Source organism: Saccostrea cucullata, unplaced genomic scaffold (genome assembly GCF_032062105.1).
Source record: "Saccostrea cucullata isolate Sc308-1 unplaced genomic scaffold, CSIRO_AGI_Scuc_v1 ctg79, whole genome shotgun sequence".
In the NCBI taxonomy this organism is placed as follows: Eukaryota; Metazoa; Mollusca; class Bivalvia; order Ostreida; family Ostreidae; genus Saccostrea; species Saccostrea cuccullata.
In genome coordinates this window covers 527,237-550,857 of record NW_026935853.1, presented here as the reverse complement: position 1 = coordinate 550,857, position 23,621 = coordinate 527,237, and the positions used below count along the sequence as shown (strand labels likewise).

Here is a 23,621-nt window from a genome sequence, read left to right as displayed (position 1 = left end):
TTAAATATCATGTCACAAGTTTAGAAAAGTGGATGGTTCTTTGAATATTTTCTCTAAAGAATTGGAAAATGAAATTTAGGAAAATATTAGTAATATTTCAATAAAAAAACAAATATAGACAAATCACATTCAGTAAAGGTTTACAGGTGAGAACAAATTTCATAATATGTTATCTTGGTGCTAAAAGTATAATATAAACTGAAGAAAAATATACCAAGCCAGGTGAATTTGAAGAGGAGGAACAAAATGACAAAAAATTAGCAATATCACATAGGCTGATTTTTACAATTTAGCTTTTCCTAATAAAATTCACCTGGCTTGTTTATATTACACTTTTAGCACCAAGATAACATGTTATGAAATTTGTTTTCACCTGTAAACCTGTACTGAATGTGATTTGTCTATATTTGTTTTTTCACTGAAATATTAGTAATATTTTCCAAGTGTTTTTCATATTCCATTTCTTAGGAGAACAAAATCTAAGAACCATCCACTTTTCTAAACTTGTGACATGATATTTAATCTTTTTCAAAGAAAAAATTTGTTTGTATCATCTGTCCTTAAAAGCAAAACGGATATACAAATAAGCCAAGTTTCTATAAAGGTATTTTGTTACTATTTGATATGAAACGTAGTTAATAAAATAAAGTTGTATTTCTTTTATATGATTAGTCTTCACAAAGTTTTATATGATGTACATGTAGTTACCAGTCTGATTAAGTAATACATAATTTGCTCATTTCATCAATTACTTCTTATAAAGTCTTTGATGGCTTTCACGGCCTTACTGTTGATATGACAGTCGTAACATTGTTCGGAATCGCTATATACAATATTAGCAAAAGAAGAAACCCTGCTATCTCTATTTTCTGTTAGAAGGTTTTCCGGCTCTATGTCACGTTCACAATAGTGCATTACAATAAGCATTATTTTGGGTTGACCTAAAAAATATATAAATTAGTTACCACATAAACTGATAAAAAAAAAAGGATTATGTATTTCATGATACAAATTTAATGTTTGCTATCTTAAATATGAACTGGTTTTCTTAAAAAAAAAAACAAAATTTCATATTTTATAAATAATTCGAATAATAACGATTACCTAATATTTCGAAATATTTCAAAGTTTCTGTAACGTCATCTTGAAGGATAGATTTCTTCGGACAAAGTATAATTACTGTGTTCGTAATTACTTGAAGATCTTTCCACTCGAGGTTGCACGATCGCAAATACTTGTTTTGAAAGTTTTGAAATGTATTTCTACAATATCCTTGAAGTGGGGATGTTGTCACTAATAGGATAAAAAATATACAAACAATGAATGCCTTTTACATCAGTTAAAATAATTATAAGGTCTTCCCTATTCATTCCAATCATCCTTATCAATTTACTTAATTTTCCTTTTATGACCGTACCTAAAGTCATTACTTCTCTTTCTTTCCGTACAATGAAAAAAATGGTCAAAAGAAAAATAAATCTTCAAAAATAAGAAATTGTCGTTTTGTTTTCTTTAATTTTGTAATTCAGTTTTTCATTCAACTGATTTTTATTTATTCAAGGTAGTCCGATCCTCAGGTTTATAAAATTAGCAGTTAAGTAATCAACAATACTCACAAAAGTATCTCTGAATCCACAAAGCTATGTAAATTTATCCGCTGTATTTATTTAAAGTTAATCATATTATATAGGGAAAAATGTCAAATCAACAATATTGCAAATTGATCAAGAAATATATTTTAGATTAAAAACGATAGGTATCCAGGAATTCAGAGAAATTGTCATGATTTTTATATTTATTTGGTATTTTTTGTCTTCTGTTTCGGTCATGTTTTCTGATAATACATAGTATAAAAGGCTATTGTTATCATTACAAGACACAACAAATCACTTTTTATTTCATATCATGCTAATAAACATTGGTATCTAAGGCTGGATTCAGGAAAACCTTGTTTCTCTAAAACTATATTATTTTTTTTCTCTTTTATAGGATACAAATGTCAACTTTTATAAGACCTTTTCTAACACTTTCAAAACCCCTGAATCTTATAAATTAGAATAAAATGAAAGTTGTTGCATGAAAAATTCATTTTTAGGCAGAAGCCGCCTTTTACTTTTGCATGCTTTGTTGACCTTTCGACCTCTCAAGATGTTTGCCCCGTTTCATGGTACTCCAAACGGATGTATCTTAAACTAAGGGCATACAACCCGCTTAATCATATTCGACCCCCTTCCCAATCTTTATCGTTATTATCATATCAAAAAGCGTGTGTTATGGCGAATTTATTTTAACAATTTATTTTGATTAATGTAAAAAAGTCCAATAAAAATAATAGCCTAATAATAGAAGGAATAGTTACTTTAGTACTGCTGATACGTTTCACGTTTGAGAGAAGAACGAACGACAACTCTGTATGTCTAAAACATAAACAAATCGGGTTCAACATTTGATTAGCACGGGATACTGAAGCGATCTTTAGAAATACTACGAGGGATAAAATAGTTCAAGTAGGTATAATTATGTTTAAGAATTAATGACAGGTACATAGCTACTGAGGAACTTATCTTTTCAATAATCTTGTAAAAAATAGAAGAAAAGAGGTATGTAACTCCTTTTATCAACTGTGTACTACATTCGCGTAATAATCTAACATATAGACGATTCAGCGTGACATTATTGTCAACAAACCCACGTGGAGCACAAATGATTTACAATGGTTGACTGGAAGTGACAGGCCTTCTCTTCAAAATAAAAAAGGTAACTCACGCTGCGTGATTATCCTATCTTTTATTGTCACCCTTATCTTTGATTGTTTTAACATGAAAATGTCGCCTCCCTTTGCAGGCATGCTTTAGATATCGTAATATGATAGCTGTTATGGTCGGGTCTTATCAAACGACCTGGTACTCTATAATTACCATGATTACATGCCTGGGAGAAATTATTTGAGGAATTACATGTATCATGCCGAGTTTGTGAATACATTTATATATCCTTTCTCATTTAATGTTAATACATGTATGTTGAAGGATGGGCCAAAACTGTAAAATCTGGACAGAAATTAAGACGCAAGCATAAGAACTACATTGTGTTTTGTATACATGTGTCCCTGCTACGGAGGCAGCTAACAGAAAGGGGATATAATTAAGATTGCATTGTGGATTTGCCCTGTGCCACCTCTAAATGGCAGAAGAAAACTCAACTCAGCACAACCAGAAACACTTTTCTGAAGGTGAGCACATCAATTTATTATATTTCTAGCTAAGTGTAAAAATATTCATAACATATGCTAAGTGTAAAAAATTTTCATAACTTATGATACATATTTTTTATAGCCTAACAAATCTTCTTGTTATGATGGCAAAACTGAACCGAATACTATTTTTGAAAGTATATTTTGACTTTTCTTATTTTTGTTGACTTATTTTCTTTTCATTTTTTTTTTTAAATACATGCAAATACATGATTACTTGTAATAGTAGGCTTTTGAAAGAGAAAACAAATACAAAAAAAATATTAGAAAAGTCAAATCGGTCAATATTTAACATGTTTAATAATCGCTTACTCGATATCTGACTTTTTCATTACATGTACAAATAATTATCAATTCCATTGGAAATAATTTTTGGTACTAAAATTAGTTATCAAATAAAACACAAATGCACAATACACCCAAAATTACAAAAGTTTGTTTTAATTGCATCTATTTGAAAAACTTCTGTGTACACATGTAGGTTATATAACTAGCGAAAGAGAGGGGACGGATGTTGTTGGTCAGGATCGCTTGTCTTATATTATTTCATTTGTTGGTTGTTTCCAGTATATTTACACTAAACTTACTACACAAGTTCACTTTCAGTTTTGAATCTTTTGTTATTTCTATATACCCACTTCACTTTTGAAGTGGGTATAGTGGCATTAATTTCTTTGCATGTCAGATTTCATTGAATGAATGAATGTAGATCAAGGCGATAACGGGTGTTTTACAGCTAAGTGTAGATGAAGACATGCTAATTACCATTTGCATGTTTTAGTTATAATTGATAACTTTCTGATAAAAATGTGTACCTTGAAATAAGAAATAATATACATCCGAATAAAGGAGTACCTATTTTTAGTATTCGATACTTGGACCTTGGATCGAGTACCCGGTAAAGTTGACTTCCCTAGAAAATATATTACATGTAAAATACCCGGCTTATCATAAAAGGTTATTTGAAGTCCTTGATTTCATTTATTGAAAGTCAGATACATAATGTGAAATAATTTTTGTTAAATAAACATTTTGAGATATTCTTATTTATTTTTTTTCAATTATACACTTTGTAGAAAATTCTGCCAAGAGACAGTTGTGAATGGAATCGTGTAGATAATCTCTAGAAAAGAAATCACCATTGATATTGGGATGTATGTTAGAACAATCATCAAAGACAAATTTACCACAGGAATAAAAATAAAACTGTCTGGCATTCAAGGGCCTGCCATGGTAGAAGCTCTCCTGAAAAAAATATTCCATTTATTGTGGACATCATGACACAGGGCTCAACTGTCACCAGCATTAGAGATTGTGTGATTTGTTCAACCTGGGCCATACATATATTGAATGAAAACAATTCATAGAACCACAAGCACATTGTAAATCTATGTAAGGTCTTCTGTGTATGTTGTATTCCTTATATAATTTGCTGTTTTATAACAAAACTTTGTTTCATTGGTACTAAAACTTAATACATGTACACATACAAAACCCAAAAGCAGTTGTGATATTTATAGTTTTTTATTACTCATTTAGTTCTCATTTTGTGTGAAATTTTATAATTTTCCATTTCTTGTTCCCCAAAACCATATCTTACAAATTTTATGTATTGCAACTTGCATTTCAATTTTAACTTGTTATACTTGATATAAACTAGAGATACTGTGAGCAATGAACTCACTAAATGATACCCCTGCCTCCCATATGATTACATGTATAATGGAAAAGTCCATGTTTTGCTGTGGCCGGGAAACCCAAAATATGTGTCGGATCAAAAAGCAAAAGAGGAGGTGCACAATGGTAATATGTAATAAAGATTCTGTGAAGGTTTCATTAAATTTCACTAGGTGGTATAAGAGGAATTGCGGATAAGATATGAGTACCCCTAAGCGTAACAGACGGACGAACGGACAGCTAGACGTACGTACGGACGGACATACCGATTACAGTATACCCTCCCACTTTTAAAGCGGGGATATAATAAATGTTAAAATGTTCATATTGCTATTGACGTGACTTATTCTCATGTATCCGCATCAAAAGCTAGACATATTGTTTATTCTTGTTCCTTGGTTTCAAAACTACAATCCAAAGTATTTATCATCCCCCCCCCTTTAAAAAAGATTATGCTTCAAATATGTGTCATTAAAGTTTTGCACATGAGAACTTGCAAACATGCTTCCGCCTATCAGTACTCTCAGTACTTTGATTAAGCTTCATTTTGATGCATTTCAAATTAAATATTAATTTTTGGAGATTTTCTTCCTGGCTGAGGATCGGATATCCTTAATGCGTAAAAAATCTGTAAGACTCACCGTGAATTGATTTCGTTAAAAGGCGACCATTTTCTTCACTGTCTTCTGATTGCAAAAGATAAAAAGGTAAGAAATAATTTACGTTGTATTATCAGAGAAAAAAATATTTAAAACTACATTCATTTCAATATTCAATGAATAGAAATTAATGAAATTAAAACAGTTTTTTTATTATTTAAATTTCCAAAAAAAGGATATATATTCAATCTGTTGATTTATTATTTTGTTTGATTATAATGACTTAAAAGTGAACTTTGTTTATAATATTTATATTTAGTATTGTACTATACAATACTAAACGCAATCTGTTTTTCAAACGGACTTTATTTATACTACAGGTTAAAGTGGTTTTTTTTTCATTAAAATACTAATTTATAGGAATACATTTCCCATGATTCTTTCTTGAAAGGAACATGGAATATTCCATCAACTAAATATCGTAAGAATAATCTCTATTTTTAATCAAATCTGTGAAAATTAATTCGGATTTAAAAGTAAAATTCTAGTCAAAAGTAATAAATCATCTAGGCTTTTCTTGCCCCACCTCCTCAGACTCTTTGTTTTCAAAACATCCCCAATACTCTATATTTTTTCTATAATCTTCTATGTTACTTCTAATATCATAATATGTTTGATTTTTAACTGTTTCATAAAAGTACAAAGCATTATAGGAGATCATAAAATTATAAAATTTTTGATTAATGCCAAGTTTATGCGATCCAAAATATGCTTAGTTGGAAAAAATAACGAAGGCCTAAATCTGAGTTAACCAAGCTTTATGCTAAACGTGAAGATCTATTTTTTTTCAATTGTCAACTTCTCTTATGAATCAATATACCGTCATCACCTGCATAAAGGGTTTATAAAGGGTGCGCTTGGGAAAAAAAATACCACAAAGTCTGACACATCTTTTTCATACTTGGATATTTTACTTGAAAAAGACCTGAATGTTAATCTAACAACCAAGCGATATGATAAACGTGATGACTGCTCCAGTTTTGTATTGTTTAATAGACTTTTGGGCTTGAATAATCTTAATGAAAGTATTTATCCCTAATGCATATTCTTTTCATTCAATCATTCATATTGGGATGGATGCCATGTAAGTAAAACAGGATTCAGGTTGGTACTTAAATCATTTATCTTCATCACTATTTCTTTCCAAAACAATCGTTTCAGAATAAAACAACAATTTCGATCCCAAAGAAATATTACTGCTTTTACAGTTCTTCAAATTTTTACAATTTGATTACATAATCATTGGACATTGACATCCAGAATAAACAATATTTTAGGGTAAAACGTATTTATAATAATAAAATTGATCACCTGCAAAGCAGCAGCACAAATTCCTTAGGAAATTGAATATTGCTTGTGAGCAATCATATAAACATCGGCACATCCTTATTAGGTATCTGAAAAACAGGAAAGAAAGAATACCTTATACAAGAATTAGCAAAATGCTTACATTTTGTTTTTTTTTTTAATTAAATAATCACTTATTTTGTGAAGCTGGCTGTATAAGAATAAAAGAAAGGTTTAAAACAATTCGTCAATATTTTCTTCTTCTTGTTTTTAGAGACCAAATCATAAAACAATGTACTAGAATTCCCATGGTATCAATTGGGCTCTGTAATCTGTATTCATATGAAACAGAATTTGTCCAAAACCTTTTACTTAAAAAAACCCACGTGCTGTGATCCTCAACTCCACATTTAGATTTACCGGCGATGTATTGTCAACGATGGTTATTTCCATTTAGTAGTTTTAACGATTTATCCAAGTAAGCTTGAAATAAAAGATACCACAAAGTCTGACATACCTGATTCATATTAAGATATTTCCTGAAAAAAAAGACGTTAATAGTAATTTAACATTCAAACATTTTGATAAACGTGACGAATTGAACTTTTCAATTTTCATCATCCCTCACTTATGCAGTAATATATCTTCATCACCTGCATACGGGTCTATATCTCTCAGTAGATTTCATACGTGAGAGCATGCTTTACGTATTAAAATTTGTTAAAGTTATTGACAAACAAGTTGCTTAAACAAGAATATCAGCCGTCTCGTTTAAAGTAATAATTTTGTAAGTTCTATGATCGATACCATGACCTTGTCTTGTCAGAAAATACAATTTATTATTGAGTCAAACGCTGGCTGACATTTTAATACGAATTTTTCGGCCATTATATGTTCATATTTGGACATTATATGCACACTGAATTGTCGAATTTTGAGCTTGAATACTGTTCGTTATCTTATATATTTCATTCTACTAACATTTCATAATACGAAGGTAAAATAAGCTATTCAAATAATGAAGCTGCGGATGTTCATATACCACATGCAACTCTTAAACATCCGATTTTCCTTTCAAAATGGGAGAAACCAAAGGGAGTAAGTGAACAACTTAGTAGTCTTCTTCTGTTCACTTGAAAAAAAAGATTATGAATAACTTGATCATGAACCAAGTTTATATTTTACAAATATTATTATTACTTATCTTGATAAGAGAGTAGTACAGGTTATACGTATCTCGATTCTATAATTGTTCTACTGTAGGTAATGCAAATAAAATTATATCGAATTAAACTTTTTTTTCATTAAAAAAATTAAGATACATATGTAGCTCAAAGACAAAGATTCCTAAACTGGTACTGAAATACAATGAAATTTTGCATTTCTGAGTACATATACTTCGACATTTAAACTTTTTTTCTCTCTTTATAAATAATGTTATAAATTCTAAAAATTCATATATAAAAGTAGTCATTATAAGGATTAAGCACCGTCCCTTAATAACACCAGATGTTGTATTTGATGCTAAACTAAGAACACATTTACAGTCGACTGATCGAGTTCACTAAGTGATGTTCATATTGATGGTGTAAATGGTGATATCCTTAATAAAAAGAATTTAAAAAAAACAATTCTTAAATAAGACCTGTTTGAATAATGGTAACACAGATAATTCAGATCAGATGTGTCAACAGAAGTCATCGACTACCCACCTACTACTGTCTCAAGTCCCTGTGATATTTAATATAGGGTGGACTTTTGTGAGGACCTCTGACTTTTACACTCGACGGCTTACTTTTACACTAGTACAATGTACGAAAACTGTTTTAAAATAAAAAAAATTAGGTCAACATTTATTATTGAACAAAAATAACCGGCAGAAATTTAAGCACATATAGAGAATCGGACAACCACTCTACCCTCAAATACCCCAAACATTATCTATAAGTATAACCACTATATATGTTTCCTTATCTTTTATCGATTCTGTACATCCGTACATGACATAGGTTTAAACGTCAAAGTAAACTATCAAATGAAAAAGTTCATGCTTTTGGCATAAGTTCATAATTCTGTAGACAATACTTGAATTTCGAAATAGTCATATTACTCATTAAACTAGTTAATATAGCTTAAAATGTTTTGCACTTTAGCAGTTATTTAGTATATTATAAAATATTAATGCAGATTAAAGAATGCCAAATATTCCATTACAAAAAATTCCACGTCATTGTAAGAATAAACATGACAAATCAATGAACGCTCCTCATATGTACAAACATGTATATTTTTGAAAAGGTATTCCTGTTTTTGTGTACACATGAAGTGGAGATAAAAGAGAATGTAGAACATTTTATATCTGCTAAACCGAGACTTGAGAAGAGGTACATGTATAGAGATGGAGCTGACAGATGCTCTAAAGGCCAGTCTATAATAGGGTGTACCACTGCAGCCCTCTCAGATGGTGTCCTAGCTTATGGATCATCCACTTTCATTTAGGTACAATGTTATGTTTATATATTTAATACTTGTCGATATCTTAGTGTGTACATGGTGTTATTAATTAAATGAAAAAAAAATGTTTCTGTTTTCCCAACCAACTCCAGTTTATAGCCAACCCATTTTTTAAAATCCTTTTTCGTTAAAAATATGAATATTCATTTTTTCATAATATTACCAAGCATAACAATTTCCATAATTAAAAACACTATTTTTGCATCAGTTTTTTATTTCTTACAGTTAGCCAGAACATCATATCAGCAATGAGCGGGTAGACCATTTGAACCAGTATGAGTATGTTGTTCCATAAAGAACAATCACTAAACAGGCAGACAAAACTACAGGTTTGAAAATAAATGGAAGAAAATCACTGGACACAATATAATTTCCTATTCCAGTATTCTGAAACTGTGGCATTGTCAACAAACTCCATGTGGAATTATGGATAAAAGATTTGATTGAAAAACTATTTGTGCATTATTCTAAATGAATTATGAATTTTATTTCAGAATTAAGACTTTTTCAGTTGAAGTTTGATACGAAGAGACATTTATCCTCAGTCTATTTGAAATGTTAATGGCATCAATTATGCCCTTTGAATGTTGAAGTTTTCCACATACTTTATGTGCTAAATACAATTTATAATTGAAAGAATTGTAAAAAAAAAAATAATAATAATAATAATAAAAAAAGATAAGAATTTCAAATAAAAATAAAAAAAAACATTTGAAATAAACAGTTTGAAAAACTTGTCAAATCATATTTTTCTTTTTCAGCAAAGAATAGTTGAATTCACACTTTTCAAAAGTTATGTCCCTTGGCTGCCATCTTTGAGGAAAACCCAAAGAATCCTCACAGTTCCCTTTATAGTTTTCTGGTTTGTAAATTTGTCATCTGCATGGCAAAAATATGTGCATCTTGTATAATGATTGCCCAAAGATGGGCCAACTCATATATCAAAAGAAAAAATTAAGACACAGTTGATTTATCTGAGCCTGACCAAAATATTTTGTAGCATAAAGAGGAGAAATGTCATTTTTTTTCCCATTTGACCTTTTGGTTGACCCATCAAAGGGACATAACTACTGCAAAGTGTGGATTGGATTATAGTCCTTATATTATCTATTTAGAAAAACAGTCAACAAAATACATTTAGATTTACGCTCCTTAAAACATATTGATGGTCATTTCCCAACTTTTTATTGATTTGGATCCATTTATAGTGATATAATGAAACAGCAGCAACTTGCAAAAACATTATGTCACAATATAAATAAACAATCAATTAAGGCAAGATTTGCTAGCACTACATGTAGGTCAAATTGTAGATCTAATTATTTATTTAAAATAAAATACTATATTGTATCGATTTTTTTGCATATTACATAACAATTTACCGGGTATCGACTGTTTTCGGTTGACATTGACTAGTTAGCCTCCGTGGGATGAAAATATTCGCTCCACCTTGGACAATATTTCAACCCTTGGACACTAACTATAAAAATAAAATTGCCCTCAACAATCAACATAATTCAATATTTGTTTTAGTTCATATAATTTAATGGCACTCGATCAAAGGACTTGATTTGGTAATTTGTTGTTCAAGCTTTATAAAATAATTTTTTTAAAATATTGTTTTTAATCTTCACCATATTATACACATGTGTAGCAAAATACATTGCAGTGTTTTGAGTAGTTGGAATAATCTAACGGTGTCTGGGTACAAGCCCTCACCACAGTTGTAAAACCGGGTCTGTAAGACAATATCATTTTAACGAAAGGAGTTCTATTTATGTATTGTGGTGGTGTAACTTTTTCCCCAGCATTAACAGGGTGTCCATGATGTGCGGTGGTTTCATATCGGTTATTGAATTATATATCATCTCAGGGACCTATATACTAACATATAGGTCCCTGATCATCTTTATATGCTACTGGACATAAAAATATTCAATGAAAGCAAGACGCAGATTTATAATTAATAATAGTTGTATGTGGAAATCTGGAGTTTGATGTTGGCTGGACACAGCGATTTAGAGAAAATCGAGAAAACTCGTTGCCATCCTGTCGCTTCGCTCGCTATCTTATTATAACTAAATAGTATTCAGAGCATGAGACAGTGCCAATGTCCACTACATGTAGGCATTCCGTTATTTCCGTCTTCGCCCGATCACTTTATTTCTTCAATTTCACTGTAACGTTAGAAACAATCGAACTTTAAATTCGTTTTTTTTTTTTTTAAATAATGATTATTCACGGACAATTGAAAATACTTCCTTTAATCAGCTCATTTGATTTTGCATCGTATCAATTTTGAGTTTGAGTTGCAAACTGGAAATAATTTGTACACTGTAATGTACAAAACTAAATCGTGAAATCGGAAGATTTCCGGATTGCTCGCCAAAACTCTGGCGAAAAGCATTATCCACCGAAGGAAATACAGCAACGATGGAAATATTTTAGTGTAAATTGATAAAATTGAGTGAAAAAAAACTAAAAACAAGCATTTTAAAATTGCAAACTCATTATTGTTACATTTCATAACAGCTGCAAGCAGAGGAAATTCGGGTCGAGGAAATTCGGAAGAAGATTACTCTAAAATTAAACATTAATTTAAATTTTTTTTTTCACCAATTTGTAAAACAAGCAAATCGCTATAAATATTGCATTAGAAATTAAACTTTTAATTATTCCTTACTTGCTTAAAATTACATTGTACTTTACCCATTTCCCCAACAAAGTGATATTATATAAACAAGTCAAAATAATTTAATAATTGTCGTTTAAGATTTTTTTTCCTTGTTCTTTTTTCTTATAGAAATTAAATTCCATTCCTGTTGAAGACAATATTTTATAAAATAATTATTTTTCTGATGTTTGTATGGGAATTTTTAAAAATTGCTTATAAAAATATCATTTTTTCATACAGAGTTACTACCCTTATTTCGGCGCGTTCTATTTTTAAATTTACGCACTAGAACCTTTTTGGATGTATTTTAGTAAAATACAGAAAAGTTCTTCTTTCAATTTGTGTATGTGTTTTAGAGTTTTAATTACTCTGAAATTAGGACCCGAAAGTCCCATACTCCCTTAAGGCCATACTGTTACACCGAAACTTTCTGTTTTTAAATGAAAACGCCCAAAGTTTCCAACAAGGTTTATTTTGTATTCCCGTGTAACACTTTACACACAGGACCCGACTGAGTAACTAATTGAACACACAAATTCTACGCTAAATAATAAGAACTGCCCAAACTACAAACTGTCAATCACTGCTAAATTAACCCGTTAATTGTGAACACTATGAATTCTGCATTTTCTCATGGCCAGCACTTCGGACATTCAATCCCCCTGAGACTCGGGTGATAAAAGTCAGCAATGCTGATACAAGAACTAAATTTCCCAGCCAAATCTTAATGAGCGGTCAAGACCTTATCACATAAACAGATCACTGCAGTCTGTAGCTTAGAGCAATTACTTAAACAATAAAATGCTTTCTTTGTTTGTTGTTACTGGAATGAACGGAAGCAGCTGTTGCAGAAAAAAATACATAACCCGCGTAAGCGGGTTATGTAATTTTTTTCTGCAATAGCTGCGACCGTTTTATTTTTATTGTTTATTTTATTGTTTATATTTATATCTGTTTTAATAATCATTAAGAGTTTAAATAAAAAGGTTAATTATTGTATTAATGATGCAAACGTCTTTATACGTTTAATTGATGGAACAGCCACTGATCAAGAAATCTGTACTGGCGACATGCCAATGTAGTTCATCCATTGATGAACGCAATGGGTTTTCTTAAGAAATAAAGGAGAAATTATTTAGTGGATGTAAATATTACAAATCAACAAGATTAAGATAATATAAATCAAGCATTAATTATACAAACAATTTCACACAAAATTTCACTTTAACACATACACGTATTTTGGTAAAGTTCTATGGTCAATACAATGACCGTGTAAGAAAATACAATGTACGATGAAGTCAAATGCTGACAAATATTTTTCATATTTTGTTTAGGCATTGTTTACACACTGAATTGTAGACTATTTTTCGTCGTTTACATTATACATTGCGACTATGACTGGTCACTAGGGGATTCTCACTCCTCCATGGTACCTGATCCTACCTCTGTTGTTTTAGAGGTCCGTGTTTGATTTGCTCCAAAGTGTATATTGTTTAATGTACTTTTGATTTTGAATTCTGTTCGTTATCTCCATATATTTCATTTGATATTCACCACTTATAGAATACCGTATAAGTGGAAATTTTAACTAGACGCAAATTTAGCGATTTTTCCTTGAAAATTTGTTGTTATTTTTTTTTTAAATTTTTACCGAAATGTAAATTTAGCGATTTTAACCACTTCTTTTTTTTTCTTTAATTTAGGGGGGATGTTAAAATCAGGTTGGATGTTAAATCTTAATTTATTGAATAACTGTTCATGTTTTATTTTAGCTACAATTATGTAGCCCTCTCCGATTTTTTTTTATCTGATATTTTTTGGAGAGGGTCCCCCCCCCCTCTGGGGGGAGGGGGAGGGGCTACATAATTGCAGCTATAGTTTTATTAAACCACCAATTCTTTTTAACCACTGAGTATGTTACCATGAATATTTTTAAGATACAAAATACGAAAAAATGTGGAATTTTGGGAAGTCTCTTAAATTTTATTAGGATGAGTTTATATATGTTTAAAATATTTATTTTAAATCATAATACGATCAGTACATTTAATTAAAATTTTGTTAACGCTCGATAATCGGACACTCGGAATAGGTTGTGCCGCAAAGAACCGGGTTTAAAAAACTAGTTCACTGTATATTTTTTCTAAAACCTATTAAAAGATCTCAAGTGGACAGGTGTAACTGAAAAATATATGAAAATATAAATGGACTTAAAATTCTTACCTCAATTTCAAAATAAATTAAATTAAAAAAAAGTCCTTACTCATCTATCAAGTACTCTCGTGGTTGATAATTGTACGTAGCGTATTGGACCGAATTATCTTGCAAACCAAAATGGCAGTATAAATGGGCTAAATTTTCAATAATCTCAATTTCAGGGTTAGGAGGGCTATTAAAACAATTATAAGGAATGTTTTGTTGTGGAAATAGTGAAAGAAGATGTTAGAAAAACACGGTTTGTAATATTTTGAGATGAAAGTTTTAAAAACATGGAGAAATAAATCAAACAGCGCACTTTTTTGTGCGCAATTAATATACAGTTTTGTCAATGGATAGCACTGTAGCTCTCCGGTCTGTCAATATATATTTTTTGGGAGAGCTACAGTTCTGCAACTAAATTTGTGGTTAATCTATGCTTGAGTAGACTATCCGTCAAAAAATGCAGTTTTAATTTTTGTTTGATCTTGTATAAAAAGAAGCATGGAATCGGATACAAAGCTGACGGACTACATGCACATAACCTGAGATGTTAAGTTTTAAAAACTATTTACGATATATGAGTCGAGCTGAACTCGATTGCCACCGATTTCTAAAAATATTGTAAATTGTATACAAGGACAGACCGCTGTTTGAGGCCGGAGAGTGCGTTAGATGTTTTAAAAATGAAAAAAAAAATACGCTTACCATTATTCATTTTTTTTTTCAAGTTATTACGAAAGAACATCTGTCACTGTAGAATATGCATCAACTTCCTATACATGTAACTATGTAATTGTTGCATAATGCTTAAATTCTAGCATAAAGCAATGTACATGTATATCACGTTTAATATGTACTCTATACAGATTGAAAATAAAGTAACAATACTTATAAGGGTAGAGGTAAATCATTCACAATTTACTTGGGAAAAGAAAAGAGGCATACAAAGTGAGGACTATTCTATTTCCGACTCTCAGTTTTCAAAGTTCGTACATGTCCTATAGAAAACAATTATTTTCAAAAATAGGTAATGAGAAATGTCTTTGACACATTTGATTTTTTTTTAATTTCATGTATTTAATGGCATAAAGGTTTGGCGTGTCAGGAAGACAAAAATATCCTAACAATATTTGAATTCTCTAAACAACAAGATATAGCAATAAAATACACGCGATTTGTTTTAGAGTTTTAATTTTCTTCATATTAAAAGGTGTTAACCTCTATATTACACGGTCACTGTAGAGTTTCAGACTAGCTGGTTTATAAGTAAACGAGTTTGTTTGGGTATATTATTATTTTTTTTTTTAGAAAAAAAAATTCATACAGAATGCGTTCAGAGTACTTTAATTTTTAAACAATATATTTTACTTCCGTACATTGTAAATACATACCAGTATGCAAATGGAAAGTTTGCCAATTCATATTCGGAAATAATTTTGATGACTTTAAGGTGGAATATCCCTCTGATAAGAGAGGTAACTCTTCTGATAAGAGAGATAACTTTCTTCAGACATTTTGTCATGAAATTCAGTGAATTGTCATGTTAGAGTTTACAACTTTTATTCACGGGAACCATTTTATGGTCAACTCCATCAAACTTATGCTGTGGTACAAATGTTTTTTTTTATAGTTTCTATTGCTAGTATGTACATTAATGATTTATAATAATTTACTTAAAACACTTATACTCAGTTCCTTTAAACAGTGTAAATTGAAAAATCTCTATCTCTTAAAGTATAATTCTTTTAATTGTACAGAAATTTCAGATGCAGTATTGTTTATAAACATTTAAATAATATTTTGTTTCATTTAAAAATAATTTCAAGGGCGATAATGGAATGATAACTCTTGTTTATGGATGCGTGTTATTTTACATGCACAGAAAACAATTGCGCTTCAGTATGTTTTTTAATGGGAATTAGATAGGTATGAGAGTAAATATTATTTATATATATATATATCATATTTCTAATTTAATTGTGAGATAAAAAATAATTAATTTTTCTATTTACCATATCAAAGAAGATGGGCGCATTTGGCGGGTGATCTGCAGGAATCATTTGTACGAAACATTTATGGTTTAAATGTCCATGATTTGGTTGGCTGAACATACCTGGTCAGATTTTACAAACACATCCATGGTTTTTTTTTTTTCATTTAGTTTGAAAGACATTGTGAAATTGTAACATTTATATCCATTTTTTTTCTAGGGGGTACTATAACATAGTAATATTTCACAAAAAATAAAACCTAAAATATATTTAACGCATAGATGCATGATACGTGTAAAAGTACATTATAAAATAGAAGATTAGAATTGATTTCGCTTGAGAACCAAACTGAACCAAAATTTATCTAATTCAAATGTTAATACATCAGTACATAAAACGAAACTGACAAAATGAATGGTTGCTTGCCTAAATAAAAAAAAAAATAACGCCCCATTGCCAGGCTCGAACCAAAAACTTTTTGTTTCGAGTGCACTGAACAGGTAGCCTAATTTACTGAGCTAACACCGCTACACATAAACAAATGTCTTTAAAAGGAGAAAGACGCACCACATTGACACATTTGGATTTTTTGGGGAAAAGTTCATTTTTCGTGGTCTCTGGGTCTTCTCTCCATTTTTTCAAAAAGCGTAATCGTTTCTTTGAATTAAAATACACACAAATAACGTTTCAAAGTCATGGAGAGAAGACCCAGACATAGAAAATTTTTAGAAAAATGTGTTTCAAAATGTACAATTTTGTACCAAATGTCTGATATGGCCAATTTTCAAGTTATTTTTTAGCAAATCAAAGCTCAATTTCAGGAAAATATTTTCCGTTCCTGTTGCACAGGAACCCGATAAATTAAAAAAATGTTAAAATTTCATGTAACATGTCAATAAAATTTTCACTTTTCAAATAAGCCCAGGTTCCTGCCGAATGCCAATCAAAAGCGCCCTCGTTCTTTTCTTCACATCATGATTTGACATATTATTCATTTCTGAAAAAGTAAGCAACGCTTCGTACTTCAAACTATTTTCCGTTTGAATTTAATGCTATAGTTGTTGCTGAAAATCAATGTCTGGATTTTAAAAAAAAAGTCGTGAAATTTGGAGCAGAGGGATATTGCCCCTTAATACATCCATTTTCCACTACCTATACTTCACAGTAAAGTAACCAAATTATCAATCAGTGCGTAAATCAAAAATAAGGAATCGACCGCGCAGCCGTGTACGTGTTGGAGATGACGTTATCTTCAGACAACACCATTTTTTTGAAATGTCACTTTTAAATAAAAAAAAATACTTTGTCTCAGATCATGCGCTGAAACAGGATCTTCCTCCATTAAAATTATACATAACGCAGGTGCTATTTACGTCATTGATACAAAATAAACCTGCAATTTTTAATATTTAAGCATTGAATTCATATTTTGGGATGTCTTCGGTCCTATAACACACCTGGCCGTGCCGACAAATTGAATACCGCGAGTTAGCGCGGTATGATAATTTGTCGGCACGGCCAGGTGTGTTATAGGACCGAAGACGTCCCAAAATATGAATTCAATGCTTATATTTACATTCTCTAATTTTTCTTTATCATAATTATTTATTTCCTTCATGTTTAATGTGAATTTAGCGCCCTTCGGTATTGGCGTGCTTGATAAACGTAATAGCCGTTCGTGACGTCGAAAAGCCGTTTTGACGTTGGAAAGTTAAATAACGCAAATAAACATTGCGAGGAAATAAAATGACAAATTAGTTTTTAATGCACCTTCGCCGTAGTTTATATTAATTTTACAAGGGTAGTTTTTAAAATGAAATCGAGTCAAAACAATATACATCTTGGTATTCCTACATACTGAAAATACATGTAGTTTCTTCTGTGTATTCTACCGCGCTGTGACAAGGTTTCGCGTGTGTTATAGAAAGTTGAACGTCGTGGATTTCTAATGAATTTAATAAAGAAAATTACACTGAATGTAAATACCATTGTAACGTCATTTACGTGTGACGTTACGTTTTTTGGCAATTCAAAAATTTACGTTGGCAGCGAAAGGGTTAAAAAACTAAAAAAAAAGAAGCTATAGCAAATAAAGCGCAATTAGTTTTTAGCGATATTTATTCGATATAGGGAATTTAATATAAGTTCCTTTATAACTCGGAACAAATTCTATGTATTATTTATATACATGGTAACATTATACATATATCACATGGCTTCGAGGGTGACATACCAGAATATTTGCCCCGAGGTGACAGGGAAGCCCTGGAGTGTTATGTCACCCGATGCCGGAGGGGCAAATATTCTGGTATAGTCGCCCGAGAATTGAAGCCATGTGGTATATGTTATATGACATTTTTAAAATAAAAAGAAAATTTAAAATCATTCAAAGTTTACAAAAATAATCCAAAAATGCCTTCTTGACGTTAAGAAATACGCTGTGTTGTTTACTTTTGCTTAGCAACCGACGTTATAAAATCTCGAACCCGAACTAAAATGCGTAACGTAAAAACACGTGAAGGTGATCGAAAGGCTGACATAACTGTTTCCGACGGGGGTGACATAACTGTTTCCGGCGTGACATAACTGTTTCCGGTGTGACTCAGCATTTTTCAGGGTTTATAGCGAAACTTATTACATTTGTGATATAACAAGAAAACTTATTCATAAATGTTATATACAATTTTATCACCCTCGCTAATGATGCCGAAATTCAAGCCTCGATAAAAATTCTGCTTATACGGTATGCTATAGAGTAGAATATCTGGTTTCTGTTTCATTGAGTTGGATTGAACAGCAAGCATAAATGCCTATGATCGTTTTCCTCATCGCTCACATTCGTGATGTAAAAATACATTGTAGATATTAGTTTTTTCTTGGGTTCAAATATTTAATTTCAGGTGATTTTCTTTATAAATATTAACAAACTTGCATGCATTTTATATTATTTCAAAACTGGCAAAATCCTTATACATTATGCAAATATTATTAACGTTATTCAAATGATGACTGAAAAAAGTTTGTGATACAAGTATATTGTATTGATCATAGATACATGTATCATTGATCCTTGATATTTACTGTTAGATATCAATTCACAATGCATACGTACTTTTGAGATGAAAATGATACAGCTCTATTTTTAAGCTAGATCCATTTTAAAATTTAATTAAAACGTTATATTTCATAAATCTTTTAATGTCTTGAGCAGCATCCCTGTTAGTAATGCTATCATAACAGGACTTCCTGTATTCACTGTAAAGAATGTTAGTGAAATCTGAAACTCTGTCATCCGGTCGATCTGTCAACAAGTTTTCTGGTACAACACTCTCTTCAGAAGCATGGATAATGACAAGCATGATTTTTGGTTTTCCTGTACATAAAAGGTCAATGAATTAGCAGAATTTACTATTAAGGGGGGACCTATGTCGTTCTACGTCAAGGCAGCGTTATGTGACGTCACAATAGCGACGTTTGTTTTTACCTGTTGACTTTTGCAACTGTGGTATAGGCATAACATTGTTGATAATCAATAACGTGCACAATTTACAAAAAGAAAATTTATTAATCATTTATAACAGTTTTATTTGATTTATGGGGTTTGTTAATACTAGAAATCTCTTCCTTTGGTTGATGATTCATAGCCATTTCTGTTGTGAAAAAATACCTCGATAATATGCTGATATAATAGTGCAAAAAAGAAATAAAATTCAGCAAAGAAAGCGGCTTAAATGAGGGAAATATGTTTAATCTTATAATTACCATTAATCGATTTTCTGGAGAAAACTAAGAATTTTTTTTTAGAAATGTACTTGTACAGGTGAATATTTGCTTACTAATTTATAGTACATGTACATTTTACTGTATAAAGGCATTCCTAGGTTCTAATAGGTGTTGGTTGTTGACGGGGAAATGAGGGGGGGGGGGATAGAATGAAGAAGAAAATTTGTCTGTTTAAATTGTTAAAGCGATCTGCGTCTGTATAAATTCTTTTGTTGTACTATCGGTGAATACAATCGTCAGGTGGATTCCCTAGTCAAAGCACATGATTATGAGTATACAATGAAGCGCATTGAAGTGGTAAAGGATGATGTGACATAACTGCTATATATTTAATCTACAACGATGTTGTTAGTTTTCAAACATGAATGAATAAATACGACGCCTTTTGAATAGTTTCAATAGTTCAGACACATTTTAGTTATAAGGAATACTGCATTATCTTTGATATTTTAGACCCTATCAAAGCTAAATTCGGCCAGGTTTGTGAGAATATTTTCTTTTATGGCAAGAGAATGGGCGGGTCTTAGTACAATAGAGGGATATGCGTGTCCGAGAAGACCTTATATGGCTATTGTTATTATTTCTTACTTAGTCATTGTCCAATCCGATGACAGAACAACAAAACATGCTGGTTTACTACGTGTACATTTTATCGCAGACACGTTTTTAAGGTAAATTTACCTGTTGTCCTTTTCTACATTTCAAACTTTTATAATGGTCAGCCAGTGCTGTTTATACTTAATAATACGCATGGACTTTCAGCATTTACGGTTTTTAGGACAAGAAATGCATTTGAAACTTGTATTCACCGATACTCGGAAATACGTGTAGACCTAGCGAATTGCTCACCAAACACGCTACAAAACTTAAATGTATATCATGTACATGTATATTCTATCAATTGTTTGTAACTGTATATAAATTTTACAGTGGTCTCCGAAATGGTACATATGTAGATCCGTGTCTAATCTGTAACTCAAATGCATAAAAAAATATCGGAAAGCAGTAAAATTCCAAGCATGTTTCCATAGTATTTTTGTGGTACTCACTCGTTACGAATTTCATCTAGCTGATTGGTCAGTTAGAAAGTATCGCCTGTGCCTCGATTAACATATGATTTCATTCTTGCGTCAGAAAATCTAGTTCCGTCGATCTGTTCATAATGGGAAAGGCCAACTAGATTTTACAATTTTTTTTAAAAAATAGCATGTGAGCGCAGTTAGGTACAAATTTCTCCTTTCACATATAGGTAGATTTCAATAAAATACAGTGATCAGGGAGAAAACTGTACCTATCTGCGCTCGTATATTTTAAGGGCTTCAAAGAGTGGGGCGGGGTCAAAATGCAATGGGAATTGAATGTAAACATGATACCCCTACCCCAATAAAAGATTTATATCTTTCAAATCACGTTGCTATTTTTGTTAAAATAGTATTATATAAAAGTACACATATCAGTGATTAGTTACATACAAAAATTTGAGTAACATTTTGACATTTTATTTTTTGTCAGATTACGAGGAGCCGCAAGTCATCTCATCCTTTTCCGTTTGAATGAAACGTTCTGAGTCATGTTTTGAACGTCAATTACAACATAATGTCACGCCCATATTTTTATAAACGAGAAAGAAATATTCGTCGTAATGTTTTAGGACACCCCATTCTTACACTGAAATGGAGCTTTAAAAACATTAGAAGAGAAAGTTAGAGACTCTCCGCTTCTGTAAAACACAAACTGCAACAAATATGTACATATTGTTTAACTTATCATGTCTATTGAAGTTACCACAACACATGTTTCGGTCAAACACGTGTGTACTCGATATTTATTTAGACCGTCAATTTCATTGGCTATAATATTTATGGAAAACCTGTTCTACAGGTATTCGAATAAACAAATTGACAGTTTTATCCATTTCTAAAGAAATGGGCGTGTAGAAAAGAAGATATTTTTATACGCAGCCATTCCGCCCAAAATGTAATCCCTACTAGGTTACCATCTCAATTTACAATACATATTTTAAGTTGTACAAATGTGATGAGGAAAGAATTGATCTTTAAATCTGTTACATCTAAATATATACATCATGTAAATAAGCTAATAGACTTCGAATATTCCAGTCAGAAACCAGACAATAATTCCCCCTTAACTGATAATGATTTTGTACGAAATATGTATTTCCAATCATTTAACTTTCTAACAAATATAAACTAACGTTTTTGAGTGGAGGCATCTTAAGCATATTGCTTTCATTCCAATGTAGGATTTCCTTCCGTTTTCATAAGAACGGATTGTGTTCGGTAACGCTTGACAGTTTGATGCCTGTTGTATGCCAAGATGAATGTAATTAACTCCAAAATCTTTATATGTATGGTCCAATAATTTCATAAACAATTTTTTTTTAAATTATATACACCTGAATAGTTGTCAACAATAAATACATTTTAAAATTCAAAAATATAGTTCTTTGTTTTATTTGACTTTATTAAATGTACCATCATATATTTCTGTAAACAATATTTTATACTATACAAATCTACAAATATTCAAAGTTTCTATGAAGGAATTTGGTTTATATTCAATATATATGAAACAATAATAACTCAAAGGAAGAGATATTTATTTTCCATGAAGATTTCACAACCTTTTTTATTTTTTTTAAAAAGAGATGTAGTTGCCATATTGATAAAGTAGCATATGATATGACAATTTCTTCAATTATTTTTTTACGAAGTCCTTGATCGCTTTTACGGCCTGTCTGTTGGTTTGGCAGTCGTAACATTGTTCGGAATCGCTATAGACTATATTAGCAAAACAAGATATTCTGTTATCTCTATTTTCTGTTAAAAGGTCTTCTGGCTCTACCCCACGTTCACAATGATGCATTACAATAAGCATTATGTTGGATTGATCTGAAAAAAACAACTCAGTTACTATATGTAATAATAAAACTTGAAGGAAGATTGTATATTTGATTAACAGTTATTTTTGATATCACAAATATGAACAAGTTTTCTTATTTTATATTACTTAGATATTTAAAAAAACGCCACTGATCATGCATACCTGTAATTTTGAAAGAATTCAGCGTTTCTGTTATGTCATCTTCTAGGCGAGACGTTCTCACGCAAATTACAATCACTGTGTTCTCAATTGTTTGAAGATCTTTCCACTCGAGTTTGCAAGATGGCAAATACTTGTTTTGAAAGTTTTGAAATGTACTTCGACAAAATGCTTGACTTGGAGATGTTGTCACTGAAATATAAAAAAAGTACGTACATACAAATTTAATTGCCTTTAAAGGGTGCCAACTGTAGGCCTTTCAACTGCCGCTAAGGGTCGGTTTTATGAACGATAAGTAAACTCACTGCTGAAACATTTGAGAGCAGGCTCGGGGTATCTAACTGTTTACACGCAAGGCAGTTTTTAGCATTTCCCAAGTGTTTTTTGCTCTCAGTAGGATCCAGTGGTTTTAAAATTTAGAACCAATGTTAAACTTATTTACTGTATAGTTGCAGACACCATTTCACTACATATAATTAAAAGTTTTAATTAAAATAAAAAGTTAAATCTACCCTCAT

At 31.0% G+C, this 23,621-nt stretch overlaps 1 protein-coding gene and 1 long non-coding RNA gene across 2 annotated transcripts; one reads left to right on the top strand and one right to left on the bottom strand.

Moving 5' to 3' along the window:
• Positions 1–595: 595 nt before the first annotated feature.
• LOC134243947 (uncharacterized) lies at positions 596–23,621 on the bottom strand. Its single transcript, XM_062726183.1, has 3 exons — positions 23,616–23,621; positions 23,107–23,335; positions 596–941 (listed from the first exon to the last, which is right to left on the bottom strand). Exons 1-3 carry the CDS (start codon positions 23,619–23,621, stop codon positions 745–747), a joined length of 432 nt encoding a protein of 143 aa, XP_062582167.1. The 3' UTR covers positions 596–744.
• Positions 2,668–4,536, top strand: LOC134243933 (uncharacterized). Its single transcript, XR_009987143.1, has 3 exons — positions 2,668–2,757; positions 3,030–3,232; positions 4,330–4,536. It is a non-coding gene; the product is annotated as an uncharacterized LOC134243933 (long non-coding RNA).